General features: G+C 41.3%; 1 protein-coding gene across 1 annotated transcript in view; it reads left to right on the top strand.

Moving 5' to 3' along the window:
* Positions 1-27,969, top strand: part of LOC117510579 (membrane-associated phosphatidylinositol transfer protein 2-like) — a 280,300-nt gene that overhangs the window by 240,574 nt on the left and 11,757 nt on the right. Inside the window, 10 exon segments of the mRNA XM_034170354.1 lie at positions 3,099-3,218; positions 6,327-6,541; positions 6,676-6,851; positions 9,087-9,257; positions 9,948-10,100; positions 23,807-23,971; positions 24,771-24,807; positions 24,809-25,059; positions 25,569-25,717; positions 25,833-25,949. Coding sequence (XP_034026245.1) covers positions 3,099-3,218; positions 6,327-6,541; positions 6,676-6,851; positions 9,087-9,257; positions 9,948-10,100; positions 23,807-23,971; positions 24,771-24,807; positions 24,809-25,059; positions 25,569-25,717; positions 25,833-25,949 — 1,554 coding nt within the window.

The raw sequence follows: 27,969 nt of genomic DNA, 5'->3' as shown, positions 1-27,969 counted from the left end.
TCTTTTCATGGCAAAATCTTCTGTCACAGTGGAATGTGCCGAAAAAGTGCTGATGTCCACCTCTTCTGCAATTTCTCGGATAGTCACACGACTGTCCCACATCACCACAGCGTTCACTTTGGAATGATCTGGTCATTTCAGCATGTTGAGCATGGCTCGCTCTCCACCGTTGTGCGGCCGTTTTAAACCGGTTGTACCGCTCCTTAATCTGTGTGTTGCCCATAGCATCGTCACCGAAAGCCGTCTGAATAATCTGAATGGTTTCCACCTGGCTGTCGCCCAGTTTCTGGCAAAATTTGATGCAGTCGCGCTGCTCCAGTCATTCCGCCATTTCCTTGCAAAGAAAAAACGACGAGAGACTACACCCACCCTCACACAAAGGCTGCTTACAAGCAAATGACGCAATCGACAGGCATGAAAAAATTCACGCATTGCGCACAAAGGTTCAAGGTTGGCTCATGCAAGCACACGTGATTCGGAGGGGTGCAAATATACACTCAACAAAAATATAAACGCAACACTTTTGGTTTTGCTCCCATTTTGTATGAGATGAACTCAAAGATCTAAAACTTTTTCCACATACACAATATCACCATTTCCCTCAAATATTGTTCACAAACCAGTCTAAATCTGTGATAGTGAGCACTTCTTCTTTGCTAAGATAATCCTTCCCACGTCACAGGTGTGCCATACCAAGATGGTGATTAGACACCATGATTAGTGCACAGGTGTGCCTTAGACTGCCCACAATAAAAGGCCACTCTGAAAGCTGCAGTTTTATCACACAGCACAATGCCACAGATGTCGCAAGATTTGAGGGAGCGTGCAATTGGCATGCTGACAGCAGGAATGTCAACCAGAGCTGTTGCTCGTGTATTGAATGTTCATTTCTCTACCATGAGCCATCTCCAAAGGCGTTTCAGAGAATTTGGCAGTACATCCAACCAGCCTCACAACCGCAGACCACGTGTAACCACACCAGCCCAGGACCTCCACATCCAGCATGTTCACCTCCAAGATCGTCTGAGACCAGCCACTCGGACAGCTGCTGAAACAATCGGTTTGCATAACCAAAGAATTTCTGCACAAACTGTCAGAAACCGTCTCAGGGAAGCTCATCTGCATGCTCGTGGTCCTCATTGGGGTCTCGACCTGACTCCAGTTCGTCGTCGTAACCGACTTGAGTGGGCAAATGCTCACATTCGCTGGTGTTTGGCACGTTGGAGAGGTGTTCTCTTCACGGATGATGCGAAGGAGATGTGTTGCACTGCATGAGGCATATGGTGGTCACACCAGATACTGACTGGTATCTCCCCCCCAATAAAACAAAACTGCACCTTTCAGAGTGGCCTTTTATTGTGGGCAGTCTAAGGCACACCTGTGCACTAATCATGGTGTCTAATCAGCATTTTGATATGGCACACCTGTGAGGTGGGATGAATTATCTCAGCAAAGGAGAAGTGCTCACTATCACAGATTTAGACTGGTTTGTGAACAATATTTGAGGGAAATGGTGATATTGTGTATGTGGAAAAAGTTTTAGATCTTTGAGTTCATCTCATACAAAATGGGAGCAAAACCAAAAGTGTTGCGTTTATATTTTTGTTGAGTATATTTTCACAGCTCTGTGAAAGGAAAAAGTGGTTCTGCAATGAAATATTACATACTCCTTATTGATGTACAGGAAGGAAATATGGGCTTGCCTTTGGTGCAAAAACTGAAAGATTATATGTAGTTGTATACAGTGGTCCCTCGTTTATCGCAGGAGTTACGTTCTAAAAATAGCCCGCAATAGGCGAAATCTGTGAAGTAGTCAGCGTTATTTTTACAATTATTATAGACGTTTTAAGGCTGTAAAACCCCTCACTACACACTTTATACACTTTTCTCAAAGAGGCATTAACATTTTCTCTCTTTTCTCTCGTGTGTAAACACTGTCAAAGTTCAAACCTTAGTAGAAAAATAAGACCAACCTGTTTTCAGGCCCAAACATTTGTTTGAGAAATAAAAATAGAACGTTTTCCTATAAATAATTATGATGGATTTTAGAACTAACAAATTTAATTTTAACGATCAACCTACGAGGTTGGACATATAAGAAATTATTAATAGTGACTGACCAGTATTTCACAGTTCCTCTGATCGCTCCTCTTCGTCCTGGCGCCGCGCCACTGTCGCGCCTTTTTCCACTGAGTCACGCCTCGGTCCAGGTGTTTTTTTCCGAGTGAAGAACACAGTTATGGGTAGATGTTGGCGCTCTTTTTTCTTCTGGGTGAGAAGATTCTTAGAAACAGACACGCAGAACACAATGCGCATGCTCTCCCTTCGCGGTGCCACGACCGGCCTGCTTGATGAGGACGCAGAACACAATGCGCTGTAAAAAACCCACCAAAAAAAGCATGCAAAATTGGACTAAAAAAATCTGCGAAACTGCGAGGCCGCGAAAGGTGAACCGCGTTATAGCGAGGGACCACTGTATTTATTCTGCTATAAATATATGTAGTGTTGCAAAAGGTGAAGCCCATCTTACCTTTACCAGTTTATGAATTTCTTTTTTTTCTTGTTCTGGTTATGTGCCACAAATTGTCAGGTTGTGTGTAAACATAGTATTGCAGTTGAGCATTGTACTTTATTGAGTGAACTGTGTATGAAACAGTGTGATATATTGATAGCATTTTATTATTCATATCAGGGTGGTTTAAAAATGCATGCCAAAGTAATTGAACAAATTTATTATGAGATACAGTACTAGTCAAAAATGTGGACACGTTTGACTGGTAGTGTATATTATTACACTCATATATTTGTATTTTTAAATTTGTTATTCCTTACCTTTTCTTAATATTTTACAGTTATTGTATTGCTATTATTGTGAAGCACTTTGGTCAGCTGCAGCTGTGTTTAAATGTGCTGTATAAATAAAATTGAATTGAATTGAATATATTTATTTCCATTTCTGGAATTAAGCTTTGTAAAAGCTTGTTAATATGTTTGTGTTGTTACCCAAATATCAAATTATTGATGTATGATGGACATTTTAGGACTTTTTTCATGAATTACATTATGGTGTTATTGTTTTTAACCTTTGACCTTTGTAGGTATGCCTCATAGGAGACTGTGTTGGAGGAATTTTAGGGTTTGATGCACTCTGCAGTAGCAACCAGCCAGTCAATGAAAGCCAGAACAGTAGCCGCAGGGGAAGTGTTGTGAGTGTACAGGTAAGAGGTAAAATATGGAGTAAATATGTATGCCACAAAGTTTTTCACTATATTGTGAAAAATCACCACAAAGGCTTTGTAACTTTTTTCCCTCAGAACTGAAAACATAATTCTTTCAAAAATCTAACAAGTTCCAAGGTTATGCAAATTTCTAACAAAACTTTGAAAGCTCCTTGAGCTGCCGAATGTACAACCAGTGTTGCCACAGTTACTTTGAAAAAGTAATCCAATTACTGATTACTCCTTGAAAAAGTAACTTAGTTACTTTACTGATTACTCAATTGTAAAAGTAACTAAGTTAGATTACTGGTTACTTTTTTAGTTACTTTCCCCAGCTGCCGACAACAACCCACATCAACATGACAATGATACCTGTTTTGCCAAAACTCACTTTATAGTCACCCTTTCTTGACTTCAATGAAAATAAATACTTGTTTTATAAAAAGTAAAATAAAGACCTCTTTCTTGACCTCATATTTAACTGTTGACAGCACTGTAACAGTAAAACTTGCAATTTCAAACCTACATTGTTTATAAATGTAACTATTAAATTCTAACATTTTTCTAACATTTAAATTCTCTCTAAACATTTTACTTGTCGAAATTATTATTATTTTAAGCAGTATTAGTAGTTGTAGTAAAAAACGGCTTAAAAACTGGACCTTTAATCTAGGGGTGTTGTGGGGGAGGGGGGCACATCCTTGCCCCACGCCCCCATTCCATCTGGATTCGCCCCTGCTTTGGCGTTTCAGCACAAAGAATGGATAACATTTATTTATGCAGAAAACAGGACCAGATTTACAGGTAAGAAAGTTTTATTGCATTTTCACATCATGTGGTCCTCAGAAAGAGAGTTTAGGTGCATTTGAGTGGAAAATAGTGTTAGTTGTTGAGTCTCAGCTGTTTTTAACGAGACGATACGGAGCGGCTCAGCTCAGAATTCTAAATAAAGGAGGGAAAAAAGTATAAAAATGTCTTTGTAAAGCTCAGTGCAGGTGTGCTGATCACCTCGCTTTAAGAGGTGAGGACGAGTCGAGCAGCTGCAAAAAACCGTGGATGAAAAGCTCACAGCTAGCTGAAAGTGGGCAGTTCAGTCGAACCCCGACCCCCTGCCCACAGACCAAGTTTAATGCTGATATCGACCCACAATGAAAAATAATAGTAACGCACAGTGACATGGAGAAGTAACTTTAATCTGATTACTGATTTGGAAAGATTAACGCGTTAGATTACTCGTTACTAAAAAAAGTGGTCAGATTAGAGTAACGCGTTACTAAGTAACCGGCATCACTGTGTACAACACCAATTCCAATGAAGTTGGGACGTTGTGTAAAATGTAAATAAAAACAGAATACAATGATTTGTAAGTTGCCCATGGCATGGGCACTAACACACCCCTATACCATCACAGATGCTGACTTTTGAACTTTGCACTGGTAACAGTCTGGATGGTATTTGTCCTCTTTTGTCCGGAGGGAATGACGTCCATGTTTTCCAACAACAATTTGAAATGTGAACTCATCAGACCACAGCACACTTTTCCACTTTGCGTCTGTCCATTTCAAATGAGCTCGGGCCCAGAGAAGTCGGCGGCGTTTCTGGATGTTGTTGATGTATGGCTTTTGCTTTGCATGGTAGAGTTTTAACTTGCACTTGTAGATGTAGCGACAAACTGTGTTAACTGACATTGGTTTTCTGAAGTGTTCCTGAGCCCACGCGGTGAGAGCCTTTACAGAATGATGTCGGTTTTCAGTGCAGTGCTGCGTGAGGGATCGAAGGTCACGGGCATTCAATGCTGGTTTTCGGCCTTGCCGCTTACGTGTAGAAAGTTCTCCAGATTCTCTGAATCTTCTGATTATATTATAGACTCTAGATGATGGAATCCCTAAATTCCTTGCAATTGAATGTTGAGAAACATTGTTCTTAAACTGTTGGACTATTTTTTTCACGCAGTGGTGATCCTCACCCCATGTTTGCTTGTGAATGGCTGAGCCTTTTTGGGGATGCTCCTTTATTACCCAGTCATGACATTCACCTGTTTCCAATTAACTTGTTCACCTGTGGAATGTTCCAAACAGGTGTTCTTTGAGAATTCATCAACTTTCCTAGTGTTTTGTTGCCACTGTCCCAATTTTTTTGAAACGTGTTGCAGGCATCTATTTTAAAATGAGCAAATATTTGCACAAAACAATAAAGTTTATCAGTTTGAACATTAAATATATTGTCTTTGTGGTGTATTCAATTGAATATAGGTTGAAGAGGATTTGCAAATCATTGTGTTCTGTCTTCATTAGAATTGGGGTTGTACACTTTACAAATAAAATCAGAGATCTAAGAGCAAGCTCACAAAATTATACCCCCACCCTGCCATAGGTACTGCTTCAAGTACTTCTCAGTGGTGGTAAATCTTTTGACATTAACCTGTTTATGCCCACATTTTTTTTTTAATAAGTAGAAAAAGTTGCATTAGTACCTTTGAGATTTTTTTATTTTGAGTAGAAAATGACAGTGATACACTTCGGCAACAATTGTTGCCAGTGGGGTGAAACGCGTTAAGTACTTGAATGAACAAAATCTCTGTATTGAAGAGCCCAACAGGTCTCAAACTAACAAATATGATGTATATATAAAACAAAAAGAAAATAATTATCTCTGCTTGAAGACATCCAACCAAAATGATTTTCCTTCATACACATCTTCAGATGGTGTGCTACCATTGTTACAAGTTTCATTGAAATCCTTAAAGAGATTCAGGAGGAGTTGCACTTCTGAGGTCTATATTATGTAATCCATCAAATATACAACAAAATCAAATTATCACCCACAAAGACAACAGACCAGAATTATTTTCCTTCACCCACATCTTCATGTGGTGTGCTACCATTGTGCGAACTGTAATTCAAATCCATAAACTGGTTTAGGAGGTGTTGTGCTTACAACAGTCGTGGACAGATGGACAAGGTGACTACTGTGTACCCCCCACAAATACTGAAAATAAATTTCCCTTCTTTTTTACTCTCTCCACCAAATATACATCACTATAGTTTTGTACAACAGTGTTAAAAGATCTCCTTATCAATCTGTCGTGTTGTTTGACTTTCCCTGGAGGATCAGGACCTCCTGTCTCCAGGCATCATTGTCAACAGTGGAGTGGGGTCATCCTGCCCGACGCTGGAGGGCAGCCGCCACCTCAGCCGCAGTAATATTGACATCCCCCGTGCTAGTGTAGCTGATGACACCAAGAAACAACTTTCACGCAAGAGAAGTGACTCGTCAACTTATGAAGTTGATACCATAAAGCAACACCAGGCCTTTTTGTCCAGGTATGTACTCTATGTGTTGTGTGTTGATAGCAGTAATTCTTGCAAGGGACATAAAATCACTTCCTCATATCAGGCAGTCAGTGTAATTTAGTTGTAGGTCCTTATGTTGAAATAAATTTGTGCCATCCCTTCAGCTTGCATTCTAGTGTCTTGAGGAATGATGCAGCTTCTCGCAGGTCCAGCAGCAGCACTATGCTGGATGGAGGCTCCCTGGGAAAGTTTGACTTTGAGGTATCAGACTTTTTCCTGTTTGGCTCTCCACTGGGCTTGGTGCTTGCCCTGAGAAAGACTGTCATTCCAATGCTGGATGGTAAGTTGTAGATTGTTTGCATTTGATATATCTTTCAATTGTGAAAAACATTATTCAGTTTCTTCTCTGTAAAAGTGGGTGTCAAAATGCTTTACTGCTTAAAGGACATGTCACACATTTTTTAACATCCCATTTAAGCAACACACCATTAAAGTATTGCTCTCCCTGAGCGAGTTAACAGGTGCATTTCCGTAAAACGTCTCACTCAGCAATTCTTGGCATTTCTCGGCATGTGACATACACTCAACAAAAATATAAACGCAGCACTTTTGGTTTTGCTCCCATTTTGTATGAGATGAACTCAAAGATCTAAAACTTTTTCCACATACACAATATCACCATTTCCCTCAAATATTGTTCACAAACCAGTCTAAATCTGTGATAGTGAGCACTTCTCCTTTGCTGAGATAATCCATCCCACCTCACAGGTGTGCCATATCAAGATGCTGATTAGACACCATGATTAGTGCACAGGTGTGCCTTAGACTGTCCACAATAAAAGGCCAATCTGAAAGGTGCAGTTTTGTTTTATTGGGGGGGGATACCAGTCAGTATCTGGTGTGACCACCAATTGCCTCATGCAGTGCAACACATCTCCTTCGCATAGAGTTGATCAGGTTGTCAATTGTGGCCTGTGGAATGTTGGTCCACTCCTCTTCAATGGCTGTGCGAAGTTGCTGGATATTGGCAGGAACTGGTACACGCTGTCGTATACGCCGGTCCAGAGCATCCTAAACATGCTCAATGGGTGACATGTCCGGTGAGTATGCCGGCCATGCAAGAACTGGGACATTTTCAGCTTCCAAGAATTGTGTACAGATCCTTGCAACATGGGGCCGTGCATTATCCTGCTGCAACATGAGGTGATGTTCTTGGATGTATGGCACAACAGTGGGCCTCAGGATCTTGTCACGGTATCTCTGTGCATTCAAAATGCCATCAATAAAATGCACCTGTGTTCTTCATCCATAACAGACACCTGCCCATACCATAACCTCACCACCACCATGGGCCACTCGATCCACAACATTGACATCAGAAAACCGCTCACCCACACGACGCCCCACACGCTGTCTGCCATCTGCCCTGAACAGTGTGAACCGGGATTCATCCGTGAAGAGAACACCTCTCCAACATGAACATTCAATACACGAGCAACAGCTCTGGTTGACATTCCTGCTGTCAGCATGCCAATTGCACGCTCCCTCAAATCTTGTGACATCTGTGGCATTGTGCTGTGTGATAAAACTGCACCTTTCAGAGTGGCCTTTTATTGTGGTCTAGTCTAAGGCACACCTGTGCACTAATCATGGTGTCTAATCAGCATCTTGATATGGCACACCTGTGAGGTGGGATGGATTATCTCAGCAAAGGAGAAGTGCTCACTATCACGAATTTAGACTGGTTTGTGAACAATATTTGAGGGAAATGCTGATATTGTGTATGTGGAAAACATTTTAGATCTTTGAGTTCATCTCATACAAAATGGGAGCAAAACCAAAAGTGTTGCGTTTATATTTTTGTTGAGTGTATATTAGAAAAACAGAAACATCCCAATGGTTGACAGACAGAACGAAATGAATGCAGCTATGTCTGATAATGAAGCTTTGGAGCTTTTATTTGAAAGTGATGGCTCAGATTTACAGAGGAGATGATACACTTCACCCGAAACTCTTAACTTTTTCAGAGTCTGTCAAATTTTGGAACCTAAAGTGTCGTGTCTTAAAAACGAGTCGTCATAACACAACATCACACTCATGTAAACTTTGGAATTAATTTGTGCCTCAGTTCTTAACGTTAGCAGCTACATTTCATTGAAGCGTGCGCTGGGATGCTTCTAATAGCTATGTCACCTGTCGGAAACACACAAGTACTTTGTTTTCGGAAGTCTCCATAGCTGTTTGTTGCGAATGCTGTATAATTTGAAACCGGTCATGGAAGTGCACAAAGTAATCCCAGTGGATCATCACATGGTCACTAACAGCCAAAATCTATATTGTTATGATTTTGGTGCAACATGTCCTTTACCCAGAGCCATGACTTATCCTCAGCATAATAACAGGTATACAGCAGAAATAAAGCATTTTGTTTTTTCCGATTGACATTTCTAATGCTTAAAGCATTGTAAAACGTACTCATTTTCACCCATTAAAAGAATGCTCTTCAGGATTTAGAATTTTCCATTTAAGATTCTCTCTCCTCTCTCATGTGTTTTGGTTTGATTGCTCCCCCTAGTGGCCCAGCTGCGGCCTGCCTGCCAGCAGGTCTATAACCTTTTCCACCCAGCTGATCCCTCAGCATCTCGCCTGGAACCTCTTCTGGAGCGGAAGTTTCACCTCCTCCCTCCCTTCAATGTGCCACGTTACCAGCGCTTCCCCCTGGGAGATGGAAACTCTGCTTTGCTGGGTGAGTGCCTGCGACAGATGAATACCAATTTTTTCAATATCCATTGTTAACAAATAATAATGATTATAAAATGGTTCATCTAATTGTCGCTTTGATTCAGAAACATAGGCACAAATGAAAGCATTCCTTAGACTGAAACTTCGTTTTAAATTTATTTTGCTAACCAATAATCCCATCAGTTATACACTCCAGAAAATATTGTTGCAAAGGAAAAAAACATTTTTTTTCCCTGTTTGTGCTTTTGTGCAGCAGTTTATTCATTTAACTGTGGTCATATTACTGCTGTTTTGTGTGTATGTGGGATTGGTTTTGTGTGTGTGTGTTGGGGGGAGTCGCCTGGTAATAGAGTATCCCCTAGTGTTGCAGCCTTCCCTTTGTATGCAAGCTCATCCATTATTTACCAAAGAAATATTCAGTCATACCTACATTTACATGCAGGATGTAATTTAGATTTCATAGCTCACAGATTTCAGTGTGTGAGCGGCACATTAGCATGCCCTGTAAGAGGTGGGCTTGTCTAAGGGCTTAGCTGTGCTTTTTTGTCCCACATTCAGGTGCTGTTGCTTCATATGTTTTTGTGTCTTCCTTGTCTTCTTTCCCTCTTCTTCCTGTCCTCATGTCTGCATACCTGGCTCTCTACGTCCAAAACCCCCTGGCCTCTGCCCCTTCTGCCTCTCCACCACCATCTAGTGGAGACAGTGCAGAGCAACGCTCAACTCCTACTTGACAGCGGGCCTCCTCTGTTCAGTCGCTGTCAGGAGAGCATCAGTGAGACCTGCATCCCTGTGCCTGTCCTAAACTGGCAGGAGGCCTCCCTCAAAGCCACACCCACTGCTATGGAGTGTGTGTAGCCGCTCCCTTTCACATTCCCCAGTCCCTGTGTGCTTCTCTGTGTGTTTGTCCCATTCATCCATCATTCCTTGTGTCCAAGTCCAAGATACATACTGTAAATGTATCTTTTGTTTCCATTCTGAGTATTTCTATTGTTGTTTACCGCTGCCAATGGCCAAATTTAGCAATACAAAAAAAACAAAAACAAAACAATAATAACTCTTCCTGATTTTGTATCTTGTTATGTAGATCCCCTCTAAAATGTAATGGTATCTGTTCCTGGAAAAGTCCAGCCTGGAACAGATCAAATTGGATCAAATTTCATGAACATGAGTAAGATGCCCTATCTTGCAGTTTGCTTTAAAGTTAAATTCAATGTTTCTGTTCCTTTGTTTCTTTGGAATTGCTCATTTTGAAATTATTTTCAGTAGTTCTTAAATTAACCCTGCTAGCAGTAGTTAAGTGATGCATAAAATTTTGCTGAGGTTCTGACTTGCCAGTGATGATGCATTAAAACAAAATTAAAGTTGCACAATTTTATTTATATGGTTTTTTTTTGGGGGGGGGGGGGGTGGCTCAAATGCAAATGTTTCATAAAAGAAAAAACATTTTTGTGGCTTATGCCTTTGTCAGGGCTCAGGACTGGCAAATCGCTGGTAATGTTTATTTTGCTAACTAATAATCACATCAGTTATACACTCCAGAAAATATTGTTGCAAAGAAAAAATACTTTTTTTCCATGTTTGTGCTTTTGTGCAGCAGTTTATTTATTTTATTCATTCATTTTGCTTTTGGTTGAAATAATAGGATTAATAATTGAATAGTTTTGACTGTGTTGAATGCTTGGTTTGCAAAGTAAATGTCAAACAATGTCGACGTACATTGGATTTTATGGCATGTGACATATGTTACCCTGTAACGTGACAACTAAGCATGACACATGATGCTAACTATTTCTTAAAACCCTATTTAACCCTATTAACATCTAAACACCATCACCATGAAGGCTGCCAATCAAAGAGGAAGGCATTAATTCAAAATCCCTTCTCACTTTTGTATTAATAACTTCCTCCTTCAAGTTGTGGTGATGGAGTACTCTCTTAAAGGGGCATGATGTCACATTTCCATCTGATGCCTCTATCTCCTTCATCACTTAAATATTATTGTTAAATATTGGGTGTCATTTCAGGCCTTCTTCCTCAGTGAAAGTTTATATGGTCCCACGTATCATATTCTTGTATAATTGACTGTACACTTTCCTATGGTTCCATGGATCTTTTCATGATGGCTCTTAAATATGCAAAACACAGACTGGATGAAATACATATGTAGACTGTTAAAGGGCATGATCAAATCTGACTGCTTGAGCAATAAACAAAAGTTAGTAATCAATCAAAAGAAATATCAAATGTATGAAAAATATTAATCTACAAATTAGTAAATAGGCTATTATAGAAGGTACAGAAAAAAATCTATAAATTCTTAACCAGTGTTATGTTTTGTTTTTCTGTCATGCATTGTACATGTAGACATGTGTTTATAAACTATAAAACGTGGCATTGCAGGGTCAAGTGAACCTGCTTTCCTCATATATGTGGCCTGTGATTTGTCATTTGAAAACCCTGCTGAGAGGTTAAGTATTTACCATACACCACAAATTGCAGTTTGCGTTGTACTTAGTTTGATTGCAGAGCTGGGACATCTGTGTTGTGTGTCTTTTACACCTTCTGTCCTTGTTTCCTGTATCTTTGCTGTCCTGACAGTAAATTAAATAGTCTGGTCAACATGCATCTGGATATGGAGTACCTGCAACAGAATTATTTCTTTTAGAAATTTCTTTTAGATACATACGGTGCAGGGGTGGTGGCCAAGTGGTTAGTGCACTTGGTTTCAGTGCGGAAGGTTCCTGATTCAAACCCCACCCCTGACACATTTCTCCATGTGAAACAGGAAGGGCATCCGGCGTAAAACTTGTGCCACATCAATATGCAAATCCATCTTGGATCTGCTGTAGCGACCCTGAGTGAAAACAAGGGACCAGCCAAAGGGACTTACTAGAATTTAATACATATGGTAAAGAGTAAGAGCATATAAAAATGTAGATATACTCAACAAAAATATAAACGCAACACTTTTGGTTTTGCTCCCATTTTGTATGAGATGAACTCAAAGATCTAAAACTTTTTCCACATACACAATATCACCATTTCCCTCAAATATTGTTCACAAACCAGTCTAAATCTGTGATAGTGAGCACTTCTCCTTTGCTGAGATAATTCATCCCACCTCACAGGTGTGCCATATCAAAATGCTGATTAGACACCATGATTAGTGCACAGGTGTGCCTTAGACTGTCTACAATAAAAGGCCACTCTGGAAGGTGCAGTTTTATCACACAGCACAATGCCACAGATGTCGCAAGATGTGAGGGAGTGTGCAATTGGCATGCTGACAGCAGCAATGTCAACCAGAGCTGTTGCTCGTGTATTGAATGTTCATTTCTCTTACCATAAGCTGTCTCCAAAGGTGTTTCAGAGAATTTGGCAGTACATCCAACCAGCCTCACAACCGCAGACCACGTGTAACCACACCAGCCCAGGACCTCCACATCCAGCATGTTCACCTCCAAGATCGTCTGACACCAGCCACTCGGACAGCTGCTGAAACAATCGGTTTGCATAACCAAAGAATTTCTGCACAAACTGTCAGAAACCGTCACAGGGAAGCTCCTCTGCATGCTCGTCGTCCTCATCGGGGTCTCGACCTGACTCCAATTCGTGGGCAAATGCTCACATTCGCTGGCGTTTGGCACGTTGGAGAGGTGTTCTCTTCACGGATGAATCCCAGTTCACACTGTCCAGGGCAGATGGCAGACAGCGTGTGTGGTGTCGTGTGGGTGAGCGGTTTTCTGATGTCAATGTTGTGGATCGAGTGGCCCGTCGTGGCGGTGGGGTTATGGTATGGGCAGGCGTCTGTTATGGACGAAGAACACAGGTGCATTTTATTGATGGCATTTTGAATGCACAGAGATACCGTGACGAGATCCTGAGGCCCATTGTTGTGCCATCCAAGAACATCACCTCATGTTGCAGCAGGATAATGCACGGCCCCATGTTACAAGGATCTGTACACAATTCTTGGAAGCTGAAAATGTCCCAGTTCTTGCATGGCCGGCATACTCACCGGACATGTCACCCATTGTTTGGGATGCTCTGGACCGGCGTATACGACAGCGTGTACCAGTTCCTGCCAATATCCAGCAACTTCGCACAGCCATTGAAGAGGAGTGGACCAACATTCCACAGGCCACAATTGACAACCTGATCAACTCTATGCGAAGGAGATGTGTTGCACTGCATGAGGCAAATGGTGGTCACACCAGATACTGACTGGTATCCCCCCAATAAAACAAAACTGCACCTTTCAGAGTGGCCTTTTATTGTGGACAGTCTAAGGCACACCTGTGCACTAATCATGGTGTCTAATCAGCATCTTGGTATGGCACACTTGTGAGGTGGGATGGATTATCTCAGCAAAGGAGAAGTGCTCACTATCACAGATTTAGACTGGTTTGTGAACAATATTTGAGGGAAATGGTGATATTGTGTATGTGGGAAAAGTTTTTGATCTTTGAGTTCATCTCATACAAAATGGGAGCAAAACCAAAAGTGTTGCGTTTATATTTTTGTTGAGTATATATAAATGGGGAACCCCACCAAATAAATTCATAAAAATCTGATCATTGTAAGTTTAATTCCTACATCAAGAATAGGCATATGCTTCCATCTTCATGAGCTTTTCAACAAAAGACAGTCCTAGTGTACAAATTGTATCAGCATCTGTATAAGCCACATTATGTCATTATTACTCACAATCATTTCAAACACTGGTTACAGAGCACATTCTCTGGAGGTGAGGTAGTGCAGCTCATTCCATCGCATTCCCCACATGCTGCTGTACAGTCCAGCTCAAGATTCTTAGATATGCACCACAATATGAAGCATCATTATTGCTGCATCTGATAAATTTCAGTAAAGATTCTAGAAAAGCAGCCAAGTCCATTGTTGTTGGTTGAACCTGTCCAAAAGTGTTTGTCCAGTCCCACTCTTCTGGAGCTTCTTCAGGTGCTGGTTGCTGATCCACTTTTGAAATTGATAGTTCACTCTAGTGAAGTGGTACTTGGCTGCTGAGAAAGTTGGGGGTAGAGTTTGAACTTGCACACACGATGTGCTCTTGGAGACTTTCTCAGACAGCCAGTGGTAGGGCAGCATATCTGCTCGTCCACAATTTCTTGGACAGTCACACGACTGAAAAGCCACTGAAAGCCGTCTGAATCTTCCGAATGGTAGAAGAGCTGGGCATGTCCCAGCATGTCCTGTGAGACTTCAACACGGAGGCACTTTTGCTGCGCCATCAGCTTCGTGCCGATGAATTTCGCTGCAACTCTTTTCATGGCAAAATCTTCTGTCACAGTGGAATGTGCCGAAAAAGTGCTGATGTCCACCTCTTCCACAATTTCTCGGATAGTCACACGACGGTCCCACATCACCACAGCGTTCACTTTGGAATGATCCGGTCATTTCAGCATGTTGATGGCCACCCGGAGGGCGGCACACTCTCCACCGTTGTGCGGCCATCTTTAAACCGGTTGTACCGCTCCTTAATCTGTGTGATGCCCATAGGATCGTCACCGAAAGCCATCTGAATAATCCGAATGGTTTCCACCTGGCTGTCGCCCAGTTTCTAGCAAAATTTGATGCAGTCGCGCTGCTCCAGTCGTTCCGCCATTTCCTTGCAAAGAAAAACACAGAGAGACTCCACCCATCCTCACACAAAGGCTGCTTACAAGCAAATGACGCAACCGACAGGCGTGGAAAAAAATCACGCATGCGCACGAAGGTTCAAGGTTGGCTCATGCAAGCACACGTGATTCAAATCCATCAGGTTTTTGAAAAAAATAAAAAGGTCGGATACTTTTCTAACAGACCTCGTATGTCCCCCAGTGAGCCTCGGGACCTATATAAGTCTTCTACTTGGCTCCTTTTTTATTCAATATTTCTGTCTGTTTCTTCAATTGCATGTCCTTGCATGTCTTCAGAGGCAGGTCTTCTCCTCCAGATGGCATGTACATATGGCAGCAGCTGACAGGTATCTGGACAAGGTGATTTCATTGTCCACTGCATATTCAGTTTTGATCATTTCTGCTACCATCACTGTTATTATTGGCTTTTCACCATAGGAGTCTGTTAGTTTTGGGGCTTCATAGAACTTTACCAGCATACCCACCACTGTGCTCTTAAAAGGGGCCACATTGGTTTTACCATTGATGGGGGCTGTGATGATACAATTGACAAAAAGGCTTGCTTCCTGTTTTTATGTGCTTCTTAATAGATGGTTCATCAGAGAACTCTTTCATTTTCTTGGCCAGATCAGTAATGTGTGTGTTCATAATCATTCTCTAGCATGTACTCAGTTTCTGTCTGAGACTCATTTAGTTGACCTGTTTTTTTTTTCTGTGTATATTCAATGTGCTGATAAGTCAAAGGGACTTGTTTTCCTGTTCAAAAAGTAATGCTGCAAACGTGGTGATAAACCACATCTGCTGCATGTAAGTCTCTTGCATATCTGATACTGCTGTGAACTTTGTCAGACTAGTTTTCTTTGTGATCTTTGCATACCTTTAGAATTGTAACCTGAAAATTATCCCTTCTCACAGGAAAAACAAGTGTGTCATTGGCTGCCTTCCTGGGCGGTTGCCATCCAGGACCCAAGGTGGTTCCATATAGTGGTGGATGGTGTGACACATGGCATGAGCCCATGCTCTCACACCTGACCTCATCATAATTTCTTTTTTCCAGTTGTTTGAACAGGCTGAGCACAGAACAGTATATGTTAAAGTTGAATGCAGGCTGCTGTAGATGAAGGGTCTAAGCGGAGGGTGTGGTAGCATCTCTTGATTGTGCATGCAGTGTTGCAGTATTCTAGTCAACATTTTTGATGAGAGAATTGTCCAGACACCATGTGATCTCTGTCTCATAATTCAGCAGCATTGTTAGCACCGATACTCCCTTTTTCCCCAAGAACAACTATTAGGTCTCTCTGCTGGAAAATGAATGTTTACATAAAATACACACATCTGTTCCCATGCTTACATATAGCCTTATTCACTGCTGATTTGGTCAACTTTCAATGACTGCGTAAAATACAGTTGCAGTATGATGAATGGAGAGAAAGTACAGATGGATTCTATGCTGATGTCACACAGAAGGAATGCCGGTTATGGGTGCTGATATCCAATACTTGCATTTTCCTGCACTACTTCGAATTGGTATCCACACTTATTAACAGTGGAAATCCTATTGCTCACACTGAAAATTGATAAGCATCTTTCGGCAACAGCGATTTTTTTTATTATTTTATTTATTTATTTATTTATTTATTGGCAGCATCTTCTTATCTGGAGTTGGACCCTGAGCGCCGGACTGTGGCTGCCCACTGCTTCTAGTGGTTGGATTGTGTCTAATTGTAATTAGGATAGATTAAATAGGATTAAATGCAGAGGACAAATTTTGTTGTATATATGTACAATGACAATAAAGGCTCCTCTTCTTCTATTTTTATGCTATGAATCATGTAAATCTGCTTTTTGGGGTGGGGGGGCAGTCAGAGTACAGAGGCACCATGACGTCACTGGCTGGTCTTTCTCTGGCTGCCGAAACCGCTGCGTTTCTGGGTAAATCTAACATGTGTCTTATATATTATGTAAACGTTAGTGAGAAATAAGCACTTCTAAAACTGAAAATGCTGTTTTTGTAACCTGATAACACCTCTGGAATGATTTACATGACATCTCGCAGACATCAGTGTGCACGCAGTCAAAGGTGACTTCTGGTCTTTTAAAAAACTCATGTATGTGCACACGCATGCCCTCTTGTGTTAAAAGGCACATGCACATACGGCCAAGGGTATTTTAGCGTTGCGTTATATCTTAAATCTATTATGTTTCTAAAATATTTAAGTCGAAAAATTACATTCTGTCGCATTTTCTTCTAGCATTGACAGAAGGTCTGTCAACTTAAACTGACTGGGCTGAAAGGCAGAAGTGTACATTAAAATGTTTTTTTTATTAGTAGTAGTAGTAGTAGTATTTTTATTAAAAAGAAACCCTGCCTGTGCCTGCCAAAGTTATATTTGGTTACAAGCCTGTTTTTTCTCCCCTCCAAGAATCATTTGCATCATTGCTAACATGGTGTACGTACAACTTCAGTTCTGTTTCAATTCGAGCAACCAAATAGTTGTGGGTGACAACATAACATGCAATTGGCAGAGGTTGGAAACACTATAGGAAATCTGCTCAATATCTGTTTCTGTGTTCTTACAGTACATTCTGCTATTACAATTACTTATGTCCAGAGTGTGGAGAAGCATTCATGTTTTTTTTCTGTGCAATTTAATTTCAGTGTGGCTGCATCATTTCCATAATGCCTGACAAGGGATGATATCAGCAGACATCTGAAATACAAATTGAGGTTTTAATGAAAAAAAAAAATCCCTGTGCGGCTTTAGACCTGTTTTATGCAGTGTGCCTGGAACCCTCGCTGTACACTGTTATGTGAGATTTACCATTTTGCAATGAGTGACTTCTAACTTCACACATAGTACGAATAAGTACAAATCAGGGCGAATCACGGCTGAACAGCTTGCATGAGAGTACCACAAAAACATTGAGCCGACAGGCAGGCATGAACAATGCTGCTGTGACGGTTTCGTGCACGCAGGAACACAGTGTGAGCAGCTGCAGCATGTGTAACCACATGGCGCAGCTGCTATGGAAAAAAAATACATGCCACTCACGGGATTCAAACCTGCAATTTCCAAGAGCTCTGATTGCCAGCCAGAAACATTACCACAGAGCTACTATCACTGTCCTGTTAAAGGTGTGGAAAAATGCCTGATATCAAGAAGGACATTGATGTATTTCTGAAAAATAAAACCACACACCATATAAAAACACCGCATTTTATTGAATCCCTCTTATCAAGCGGGCAATACAAGTATGATCCATTTGTTGCTCTGTAGATGACCCATAGTCACAGATGTACAGTCATGAAATGACATGAATGAGAAGCAGGGCACGCTTATCATGTCCACATCTTTGGTGGCGTGTCCAGCCGGCCCTGCACGCGTGTTGTGCCCGACACGAGTGTCTTGTGGACAGTGCAACCGCAGGACAGACACCATGTCATGTGGAACAGAGCTCATGTGGGTGATGTGACATTCAGATCGCCCGCTGTGTTATGATCTGATGGTCTGTTTCACCTGGGGTAGCCATTGCAACAGCGATATATGTTTTTATGTATGTCCATGTGAGGACAGCAAGCAGAAAAGTGCGTCACAGTGGACAGTTGTTAGTTCATGTCTGTCCAAACACAGTACGTGTTCTCCAGCTGGGACGTCCAGAGCCAGAGATCTTCACACCCGCTCCTGTCGGCGGACACACCCCCTGTCAGTTCAGCGCACACACCAACGTGTCACTCTGTTTGCAAAGCCACACTCGTGGGGTAACTTAGACAAATTTCACATCCAGCTTGACAGTGATTGTCTGTTGACTGTTGTTGTGCTAATAATCAATCAATCAATTTTTTTTTAATATAGCGCCAAATCACAACAAACAGTTGCCCCAAGGCGCTTTATATTGTAAGGCAAGGCCATACAATAATGATATAAAACCCCAACGGTCAAAACGACCCCCTGTGAGCAAGCACTTGGCTACAGTGGGAAGGAAAAACTCCCTTTTAACAGGAAGAAACCTCCAGCAGAACCAGGCTCAGGGAGGGGCAGTCTTCTGCTGGGACTGGTTGGGGCTGAGGGAGAGAACCAGGAAAAAGACATGCTGTGGAGGGGAGCAGAGATCGATCACTAATGAGTAAATGCAGAGTGGTGCATACAGAGCAAAAAGAGAAAGAAACAGTGCATCATGGGAACCCCCCAGCAGTCTACGTCTATAGCATCATAACTAAGGGATGGTTCAGGTCACCTGATCCAGCCCTAACTATAGCTTTAGCAAAAAGGAAAGTTTTAAGCCTAATCTTAAAAGTAGAGAGGGTGTCTGTCTCCCTGATCTGAATTGGGAGCTGGTTCCACAGGAGAGGAGCCTGAAAGCTGAAGGGCTCTGCCTCCCATTCTACTCTTACAAACCCTAGGAACTACAAGTAAGCCGCAGTCTGAGAGCGAAGCGCTCTATTGGGGTGATATGGTACTACGAGGTCCCTAAGATAAGATGGGACCTGATTATTCAAAACCTTATAAGTAAGAAGAAGAAATTTTAAATTCTATTCTAGAATTAACAGGAAGCCAATGAAGAGAGGCCAATATGGTGAGATATGCTCTCTCCTTCTAGTCCCCGTCAGCACTCTAGCTGCAGCATTTTGAATTAACTGAAGGCTTTTTAGGGAACTTTTAGGACAACCTGATAATAATGAATTACAATAGTCCAGCCTAGAGGAAATAAATGCATGAATTAGTTTTTCAGCATCACTCTGAGACAAGACCTTTCTGATTTTAGAGATATTGCGTAAATGCAAAAAAGCAGTCCTACATATTTGTTTAATATGCGCTTTGAATGACATATCCTGATCAAAAATGACTCCAAGATTTCTCACAGTATTACTAGAGGTCAGGGTAATGCCATCCAGAGTAAGGATCTGGTTAGACACCATGTTTCTAAGATTTGTGGGGCCAAGTACAATAACTTCAGTTTTATCTGAGTTAAAAGCAGGAAATTAGAGGTCATCCATGTCTTTGTCTGTAAGACAATCCTGCAGTTTAGCTAATTGGTGTGTGTCCTCTGGCTTCATGGATAGATAAAGCTGGGTATCATCTGCGTAACAATGAAAATTTAAGCAATACCGTCTAATAATACTGCCTAAGGGAAGCATATATAAAGTGAATAAAATTGGTCCTAGCACAGAACCTTGTGGAACTCCATAATTAACTTTAGTCTGTGAAGAAGATTCCCCATTTACATGAACAAATTGTAATCTATTAGACAAATATGATTCAAACCACCGCAGCGCAGTGCCTTTAATACCTATGGCATGCTCTAATCTCTGTAATAAATTTTATGGTCAACAGTAATCAAAAGCAGCACTGAGGTCTAACAGAACAAGCACAGAGATGAGTCCACTGTCCGAGGCCATAAGAAGATCATTTGTAACCTTCACTAATGCTGTTTCTGTACTATGATGAATTCTAAAACCTGACTGAAACTCTTCAAATAGACCATTCCTCTGCAGATGATCAGTTAGCTGTTTTACAACTACCCTTTCAAGAATTTTGAGAGAAAAGGAAGGTTGGAGATTGGCCTATAATTAGCTAAGATAGCTGGGTCAAGTGATGGCTTTTAAGTAATGGTTTAATTACTGCCACCTTAAAAGCCTGTGGTACATAGCCAACTAACAAAGATAGATTGATCATATTAAGATCGAAGCATTAAATAATGGTAGGGCTTCCTTGAGCAGCCTGGTAGGAATGGGTCTAATAAACATGTTGATGGTTTGGATGAAGTAACTAATGAAAATAACTCAGACAGAACAATCGGAGAGAAAGAGTCTAACCAAATACCGGCATCACTGAAAGCAGCCAAAGATAACGATACGTCTTTGGGATGGTTATGAGTAATTTTTTCTCTAATAGTTAAAATTTTGTTAGCAAAGAAAGTCATGAACTCATTACTAGTTAAAGATAATGGAATACTCAGCTCAATAGAGCTCTGACTCTTTGTCAGCCTGGCTACAGTGCTGAAAAGAAACCTGGGGTTGTTCTTATTTTCTTCAATTAGTGATGAGTAGAAAGATGTCCTAGCTTTACGGAGGGCTTTTTTATAGAGCAACAGACTCTTTTTCCAGGCTAAGTGAAGATCTTCTAAATTAGTGAGACGCCATTTCCTCTCCAACTTACGGGTTATCTGCTTTAAGCTACGAGTTTGAGAGTTATACCATGGAGTCAGACACTTCTGATTTAAAGCTCTCTTTTTCAGAGGAGCTACAGCATCCAAAGTTGTCTTCAATGAGGATGTAAAACTATTGACGAGATACTCTATCTCCCTTACAGAGTTTAGGTAGCTACTCTGCACTGTGTTGTTATATGGCATTAGAGAACATAAAGAAGGAATCATATCCTTAAACCTAGTTACAGCGCTTTCTGAAAGACTTCTAGTGTAATGAAACTTATTCCCTACTGCTGGGTAGTCCATCAGAGTAAATGTAAATGTTATTAAAAAATGATCAGACAGAAGGGAGTTTTCAGGGAATACTGTTAAGTCTTCTATTTCCATACCATAAGTCAGAACAAGATCTAAGATATGATTAAAGTGGTGGGTGGACTCATTTACTTTTTGAGCAAAGCCAATAGAGTCTAATAATAGATTAAATGCAGTGTTGAGGCTGTCATTCTCAGCATCTGTGTGGATGTTAAAATCGCCCACTATAATTATCTTATCTGAGCTAAGCACTAAGTCAGACAAAAGGTCTGAAAATTCACAGAGAAACTCACAGTAACGACCAGGTGGACGATAGATAATAACAAATAAAACTGGTTTTTGGGACTTCCAATTTGGATGGACAAGACTAAGAGACAAGCTTTCAAATGAATTAAAGCTCTGTCTGGGTTTTTGATTAATTAATAAGCTGGAATGGAAGATTGCTGCTAATCCACCGCCCCGGCCCGTGCTACAAGCATTCTGACAGTTAGTGTGACTCGGGGGTGTTGACTCATTTAAACTAACATATTCATCCTGCTGTAACCAGGTTTCTGTTAGGCAGAATAAATCAATATGTTGATCAATTATTATATCATTTACCAACAGGGACTTAGAAGAGAGAGACCTAATGTTTAATAGACCACATTTAACTGTTTTAGTCTGTGGTGCAGTAGAAGGTGCTATATTATTTTTTCTTTTGAATTTTTATGCTTAAATAGATTTTTGCTGGTTATTGGTAGTCTGGGAGCAGGCACCGTCTCTACGGGGATGGGGTAATGAGGGGATGGCAGGGGGAGAGAAGCTGCAGAGAGGTGTGTAAGACTACAACTCTGCTTCCTGGTCCCAACCCTGGATAGTCACGGTTTGGAGGATTTTAAGAAAATTAGCCAGATTTCTAGAAATGAGAGCTGCTCCATCCAAAGTGGGATGGATGCCGTCTCTCCTAACAGACCAGGTTTTCCCCAGAAGCTTTGCCAATTATCTATGAAGCCCACCTCATTTTTGGACACCACTCAGACAGCCAGCAATTCAAGGAGAACATGCGGCTAAACATGTCACTCCCGGTCTGATTGGGGAGGGGCCCAGAGAAAACTACAGAGTCCGACATTGTTTTTGCAAAGTTACACACCGATTTAATGTTAATTTTAGTGACCTCACGATTGGCGTAACCGGGTTCATTACTGCCGACGTGAATTACAATCTTACCAAATTTACGCTTAGCCTTAACCAGCAGTTTCAAATTTCCTTCAATGTCGCCTGCTCTGGCCCCCGGAAGACAATTGACTATGGTTGCTGGTGTCGCTAACTTCACATTTCTCAAAACAGAGTCGCCAATAACCAGAGTTTGATCCTCGGCGGGTGTGTCGTCGAGTGGGGAAAAAACGGTTAGAAATGTGAACGGGTTGGCGGTGTACACGGGGCTTCTGTTTAGGGCTACGCTTCCTCCTCACAGTCACCCAGTCAGCCTGCTTTCCCGGCTGCTCGGGATCTGCCAGGGGGGAACTAACGGCGGCTAAGCTACCTTGGTCCGCACCGACTACAGGGGCCTGGCTAGCTGTAGAATTTCCACGGTGCGGAGCCGAGTCTCCAATTCGCCCAGCCTGGCCTCCAAAGCTACGAATAAGCTACACTTATTACAAGTACCATTACTGCTAAAGGAGGCCGAGGAATAACTAAACATTTCACACCCAGAGCAGAAAAGTGCGGGAGAGACAGGAGAAGCCGCCATGCTAAATCGGCTAAGAGCTAGTAGCTACGCTAAGCTACAGATTCCTAAAAACACGCAAAGTGAATATGTGTAAATAATTTAGAGGTGATTCAGCAGAATGAGTGCTTTAGTTAGGCACGTAAAGATTACACTGGGAAACAAATCGTAATCTAGATAACTAGATCAATCTAACTGCGCAGATTAAACAGCTAACAGATACAGAAAAACACCGCTGTGCTCCGGAACAGGAAGTGATACAATACCGCAGTGAGAGCCACCACTAATAGCGTGAATGGCCACACGTTTTCTAAGTGCCAAGTGAGCAGTGTTAGATGTTCGTGTGTGTCAGCTGGAATTTGGCCGACACCTGCCGCTAGAGATTCGATGGGCTCTCACAGCGCACACTCTGTCTTTCAGCTGCTGGTGTGTGCAAATAGTTAGAGGCAGCTCCGATTTTACATGTATGCATACGATTCCTGCTTCATGTGCACTTCATGTGCAATTCAACCACATTTGTACTATGTGTGAAGGGGCCCTAACTGTTTGCATGCATTTATGTGCTCATATTCCCACTTGATTGGTTGCATGAGACTTTGGCCTTGGCATTTCACATGTCATCTGAATCCATGGTGCCTTGGTGTCACATCTTTTTGCTGTTACTGAAACCCACATCATCACCCCGACCCCCATCACCGTGAGTTCCCTTCCCGTGTCTGTGTCTAATGGGATCTCCTTGTTTCGGCTCAATAGCGGATGTTGTTCAGTCTCATGGTGGTGTCTTCATGGACAGTTCGTACCCCTCATCCCCTGTAACGGGCCCCATGTGCCGTGGCCAGCGGAGGGCCAGTGAGGTCAGCATTGCCAGCCAGGTCTCAGGAATGGCAGACAGTTACACTGCCACCAACATAGCCAACAGTAAGTGCTCTCAGTATCATCAAATCTTCGTCTCTCTTTCTCCTACTCACAAAATACTGGTTTTGAGTTTATTTTAATTCTCTCTGAGTCTCACTTCTCGGTTTTCTCTCTTTCCGTCTCTCCTTTCTCTCAAACTGTTGACCGACTGCACACTCCTTGCACTCCATTTGATAGAGTATAGTCAGGTAGACCTGAACACCCGCTTTTTGCCACTTCAGATTTAACACCTGCATTGCAGACAATTTCCAAAACCCTAATAAGAGATCAAACAGAGTACTGAAGAAGAGCAAGCTTAGTTCTACTTTTCATCATCTGTCTTACTTTTAATCACCGTCTGAATGTAAATGCAATGAATGAATGCTGCATTTATCTGATGTTCAAATGCATGTACACACCTGCCACCCTGAGCCATTCCTGCATTATTCACTCCCTGCTGCAATGTTTGATAGGGTGACCGACATTCTGTTGTGTCTGATGTGGAATTGTCCTTCAGGATCACTCTTTCTTCTACTACTTCAGTCTTGTTCCCAAAATATTTTCTTGGACTTATGTTTTATGTTTTACGCACGGCTTCTGCTCCAACAACAATGGAGACTCACTAATAGATCTGAAGTTGGCTGAAGTCAACAGTATCATCCTGTTCTACAATCATTTTACTGACGTTTACTTTTCAGGTTTGAGCTTCTCATTAACAACTTTCTGTTTAAGGAAGCTGACATGACTTTTCAAGTTGTTGTAAATTTTCATATGCAATAATACACATTTGTTTTCATGTTTCTGTTTTGTTTTCTCCCAATAGCACAATCATGCCAAAATAATCAGTCGAAAAGTTCAGCCTTTGTCCCAGCTCGCCCTGTCATCACAAACTAAATTCTTCCTGAAAAGTCCTCCTAAGTCACGTAAGAAAGCAGCGATCGACCAGGTTCCAACGTCTCCTCAGGCAGTTCTAGTGGCAGGCCTGGAGTGTGAGTCAGTGACTAGTGAAGGTCTAAGCCCTTCTGTCCAGTTTGAGAACTGCCTGTCACCGGGCCTGGACTGTGCTATATCTGACCTGGTCTCGCTGGACTCCCAGGCTGAAGTGGACCAAGGTATTTCTCTAAGGGGAGGGCTACTTAAATCTGTGATTATGTTATAAATACAATCCATAGACTCAATGCTGCTTCTTTTGAAAAAGCTGCTGCTTTTACTTATGGGTCCAAGGCTTTCACTTCCATTGGTAAGGGCTAATCTGTAAAATTCAGCTCATGTCTGCATCATATTAGTAGTTCATCTTTCACCATGCTCATACTAACACAAATGATCATGTTCAATCACCTCTATTGTGTTTCTCAGTTCTTTATAAGAGTAACAGCAGTCTTCACTTTATACCTTTTGTTTTAGCTCAGCACTTATTTTTCGTCTGAATATTTGTTCCTGCTTTTCCTTCTTGCAGCTGAACACTGCTGGGATCATGGTGATTTTGGTGACAGATTAAAACTCACTTTGCTTTAGATTTGCAAGTGTTGCATCTCTACATCTCATCACTCACTTGACCTAAGACTGATGGACTCCGTTTCATTTTACAAATGTGCATCCTATTCACTCATTCCCACCACAGTTGCTGCACGGTGGTGGGGTACAAAGCGGATGGACTTTGCCTTGTACTGTCCCGATGCACTGACTGCTTTCCCCACAGTGGCTTTGCCACACCTCTTCCATGCATCATACTGGGAGTCTACTGATGTGGTGTCTTTCCTTCTGAGACAGGTGAGTCGCTGTTAAATAAAGCACCTACCAGTGTTATTACAGTCAAATAATAAATGGCCTGTATTTGCGTGCGCACCTTTCACCAGCACTGGGCTCACTGAAATGTGTCATGTAGGTCATGCGGCACGAAAACTCCAGCATCTTAGAAGTCGATGGGAAAGAAGTGTCAGAATTCACCCCTTCCAAACCTCGAGAGAAGTGGCTGCGTAAGAGGACTCATGTGAAGATCAGGGTAAGAGCAACTAGACTCAGTAATTTTACAGTAGAACTGTTTAGTCCATCAACAGAAAATTAATAACTCTTTTGCTGATGGATTTGATGTTATTTATTATGAAGAACAAAGGCCTTTTTTTCAGTTTCTCAGGGATAAGAATTAGCTTCTTGTTTTATTTGATGAACTCACTTCAAATGGTCTTAACCTGTTTCACCATAGGGCTTTAAATTGTTTGAAATCATTTTCAGATATGTTTAAATGGGTTTTCAACTAGATATAACAGGTGCTACGTGCTGCTACATAGGCCACACTATAGAACCACCTTGCGTGTTGGATGCCAACCAGTCAGGCAGGCAGATCTTCCATCCCCTCTTATCAAATGTAACATTGAACTGTCACAGCCAGGTTAAACATATGCCTTCCGTGTGGACTGTATATGTACTGGACAAACAGTGGTGGGCACAGCTAACCAAAAGGTTAGCTTTGATAACCCTTAATCCGCTAACTGAAAAGTTAACTTTTATAAAGCTAAACTAATAAACTCCCTCAAAATTTAGCGGAGGTTACAGCTAAACTGATAACTTTTAGTATTGACACCAGTACACTGTCAGCTACTGATACTTCTGAGTAAATTCAAAGGCAATCACAAACAACAATGAGCCAGCGCTTCTGTCTAAGATCAGTCTTCTCTCAGCAAAAGAGACCTGTGACCACAGAGAAGGCAAGAGGACAGAAAAAAAAGATCATTTATTTCCACAGCCATACAGTCTTGCAGATGTGATGCAGGAGACATGCACAGCAAGGTAGTTTTGACTTATGGTTAAAATTTTAAGAAACTAATTCTGGACAGGTTATCGAAATTAATGCCACTTAAGGGTGGATGGGGGTCACACACACCCCACATTCACTCTTGCGCTACATACCTTATGTCTTGCAAGAATAAATTGCATATATGCGTATTAATGTTCATAAATGGTTCTGCCAGTGTGGCACTTACCATTACTGTATATGCAGGCAGGGGGAAAAAAAGAAAAAAAAAAGAAATTGTCACTTCTGTTGTTTTTACAAAGTGAAAATATAAGCTATATGTGTTAGTTTTAAAGTAGAATTTTGAAGGTTTGAGCGTTGACAGACACACATGCCAAAAGACATTATGGGAAAATGAGCTTCCTGTCATCAGTGGCTGGTCAGTTTATTTATATGTAAAAACCACACACCAATTTACTGTAATGTGTGTGTTTTTTTTTTGTTTTGTTTTTTTTTTTACAAATAATCTGTATTTGTAATATGTCATATTTTTCATTTGTAAAAAAAAGGCTATGTTGAAAACTGAAAATTCTGTTTAAGTGTGATTCAGCACGTATAATGAATGTGTGGCAATTGGTTTTCACACTGCCATGACACACTGCCATCTGCTGGATGGGACTCCTTTAATTCAAGTTTCCTTATATATGCGCATCTCTAGTGATCTTTAAACAAGCAGGCAGCTGTTGATTCATGAGATATAACGTGAAGACCCTCATGCTGAAAGAAATACAGGTAATTTAGTGCTCCTCTGTTCTGTATAAAACCTGTGTAACCTTTTAATTTTTCTCTCTGAAGGACTTATTTTTAAATAACCTCTTAATTTTGCTGTCTGAGTGACACACCAGTGACACAACTTTAGATGAATAAATCTAAAGTTATCTTCCTTAAACTCAAACTGAAAGCAAATCTCTACAACTTGGTATGAATTAATTAAAAATATAAAATACAGCTTCCTTGTGAAGAGGTGTAGAGGAAGGTTTTCTTAAAAATAAAACCAGATAGTTCAGCTGCAATTTGCCAGAAAGTACATCTGAGATGCAAGCCTAGATTTGATGTTTTGGTGAAAGAAACCTTTGTATGTAGGATAGGTATTCATAAGATTTTATTGATATCGATTCCGCTTATCGATCCAATTCCTTATCGATACCTCTTGTGAATTTTCTGTGTACTAAAAGTAGGCTTTCCGGGTTTTCTATGTCAGCAACATTTTATTGAGTCTTAAAGTAAATAA

Source organism: Thalassophryne amazonica, chromosome 5 (assembly GCF_902500255.1).
Source record: "Thalassophryne amazonica chromosome 5, fThaAma1.1, whole genome shotgun sequence".
In the NCBI taxonomy this organism is placed as follows: domain Eukaryota; kingdom Metazoa; phylum Chordata; class Actinopteri; order Batrachoidiformes; family Batrachoididae; genus Thalassophryne; species Thalassophryne amazonica.
The sequence above is the reverse complement of the archived record's forward strand: the minus strand, read 5'-3'. Positions and strand labels throughout refer to the sequence as shown.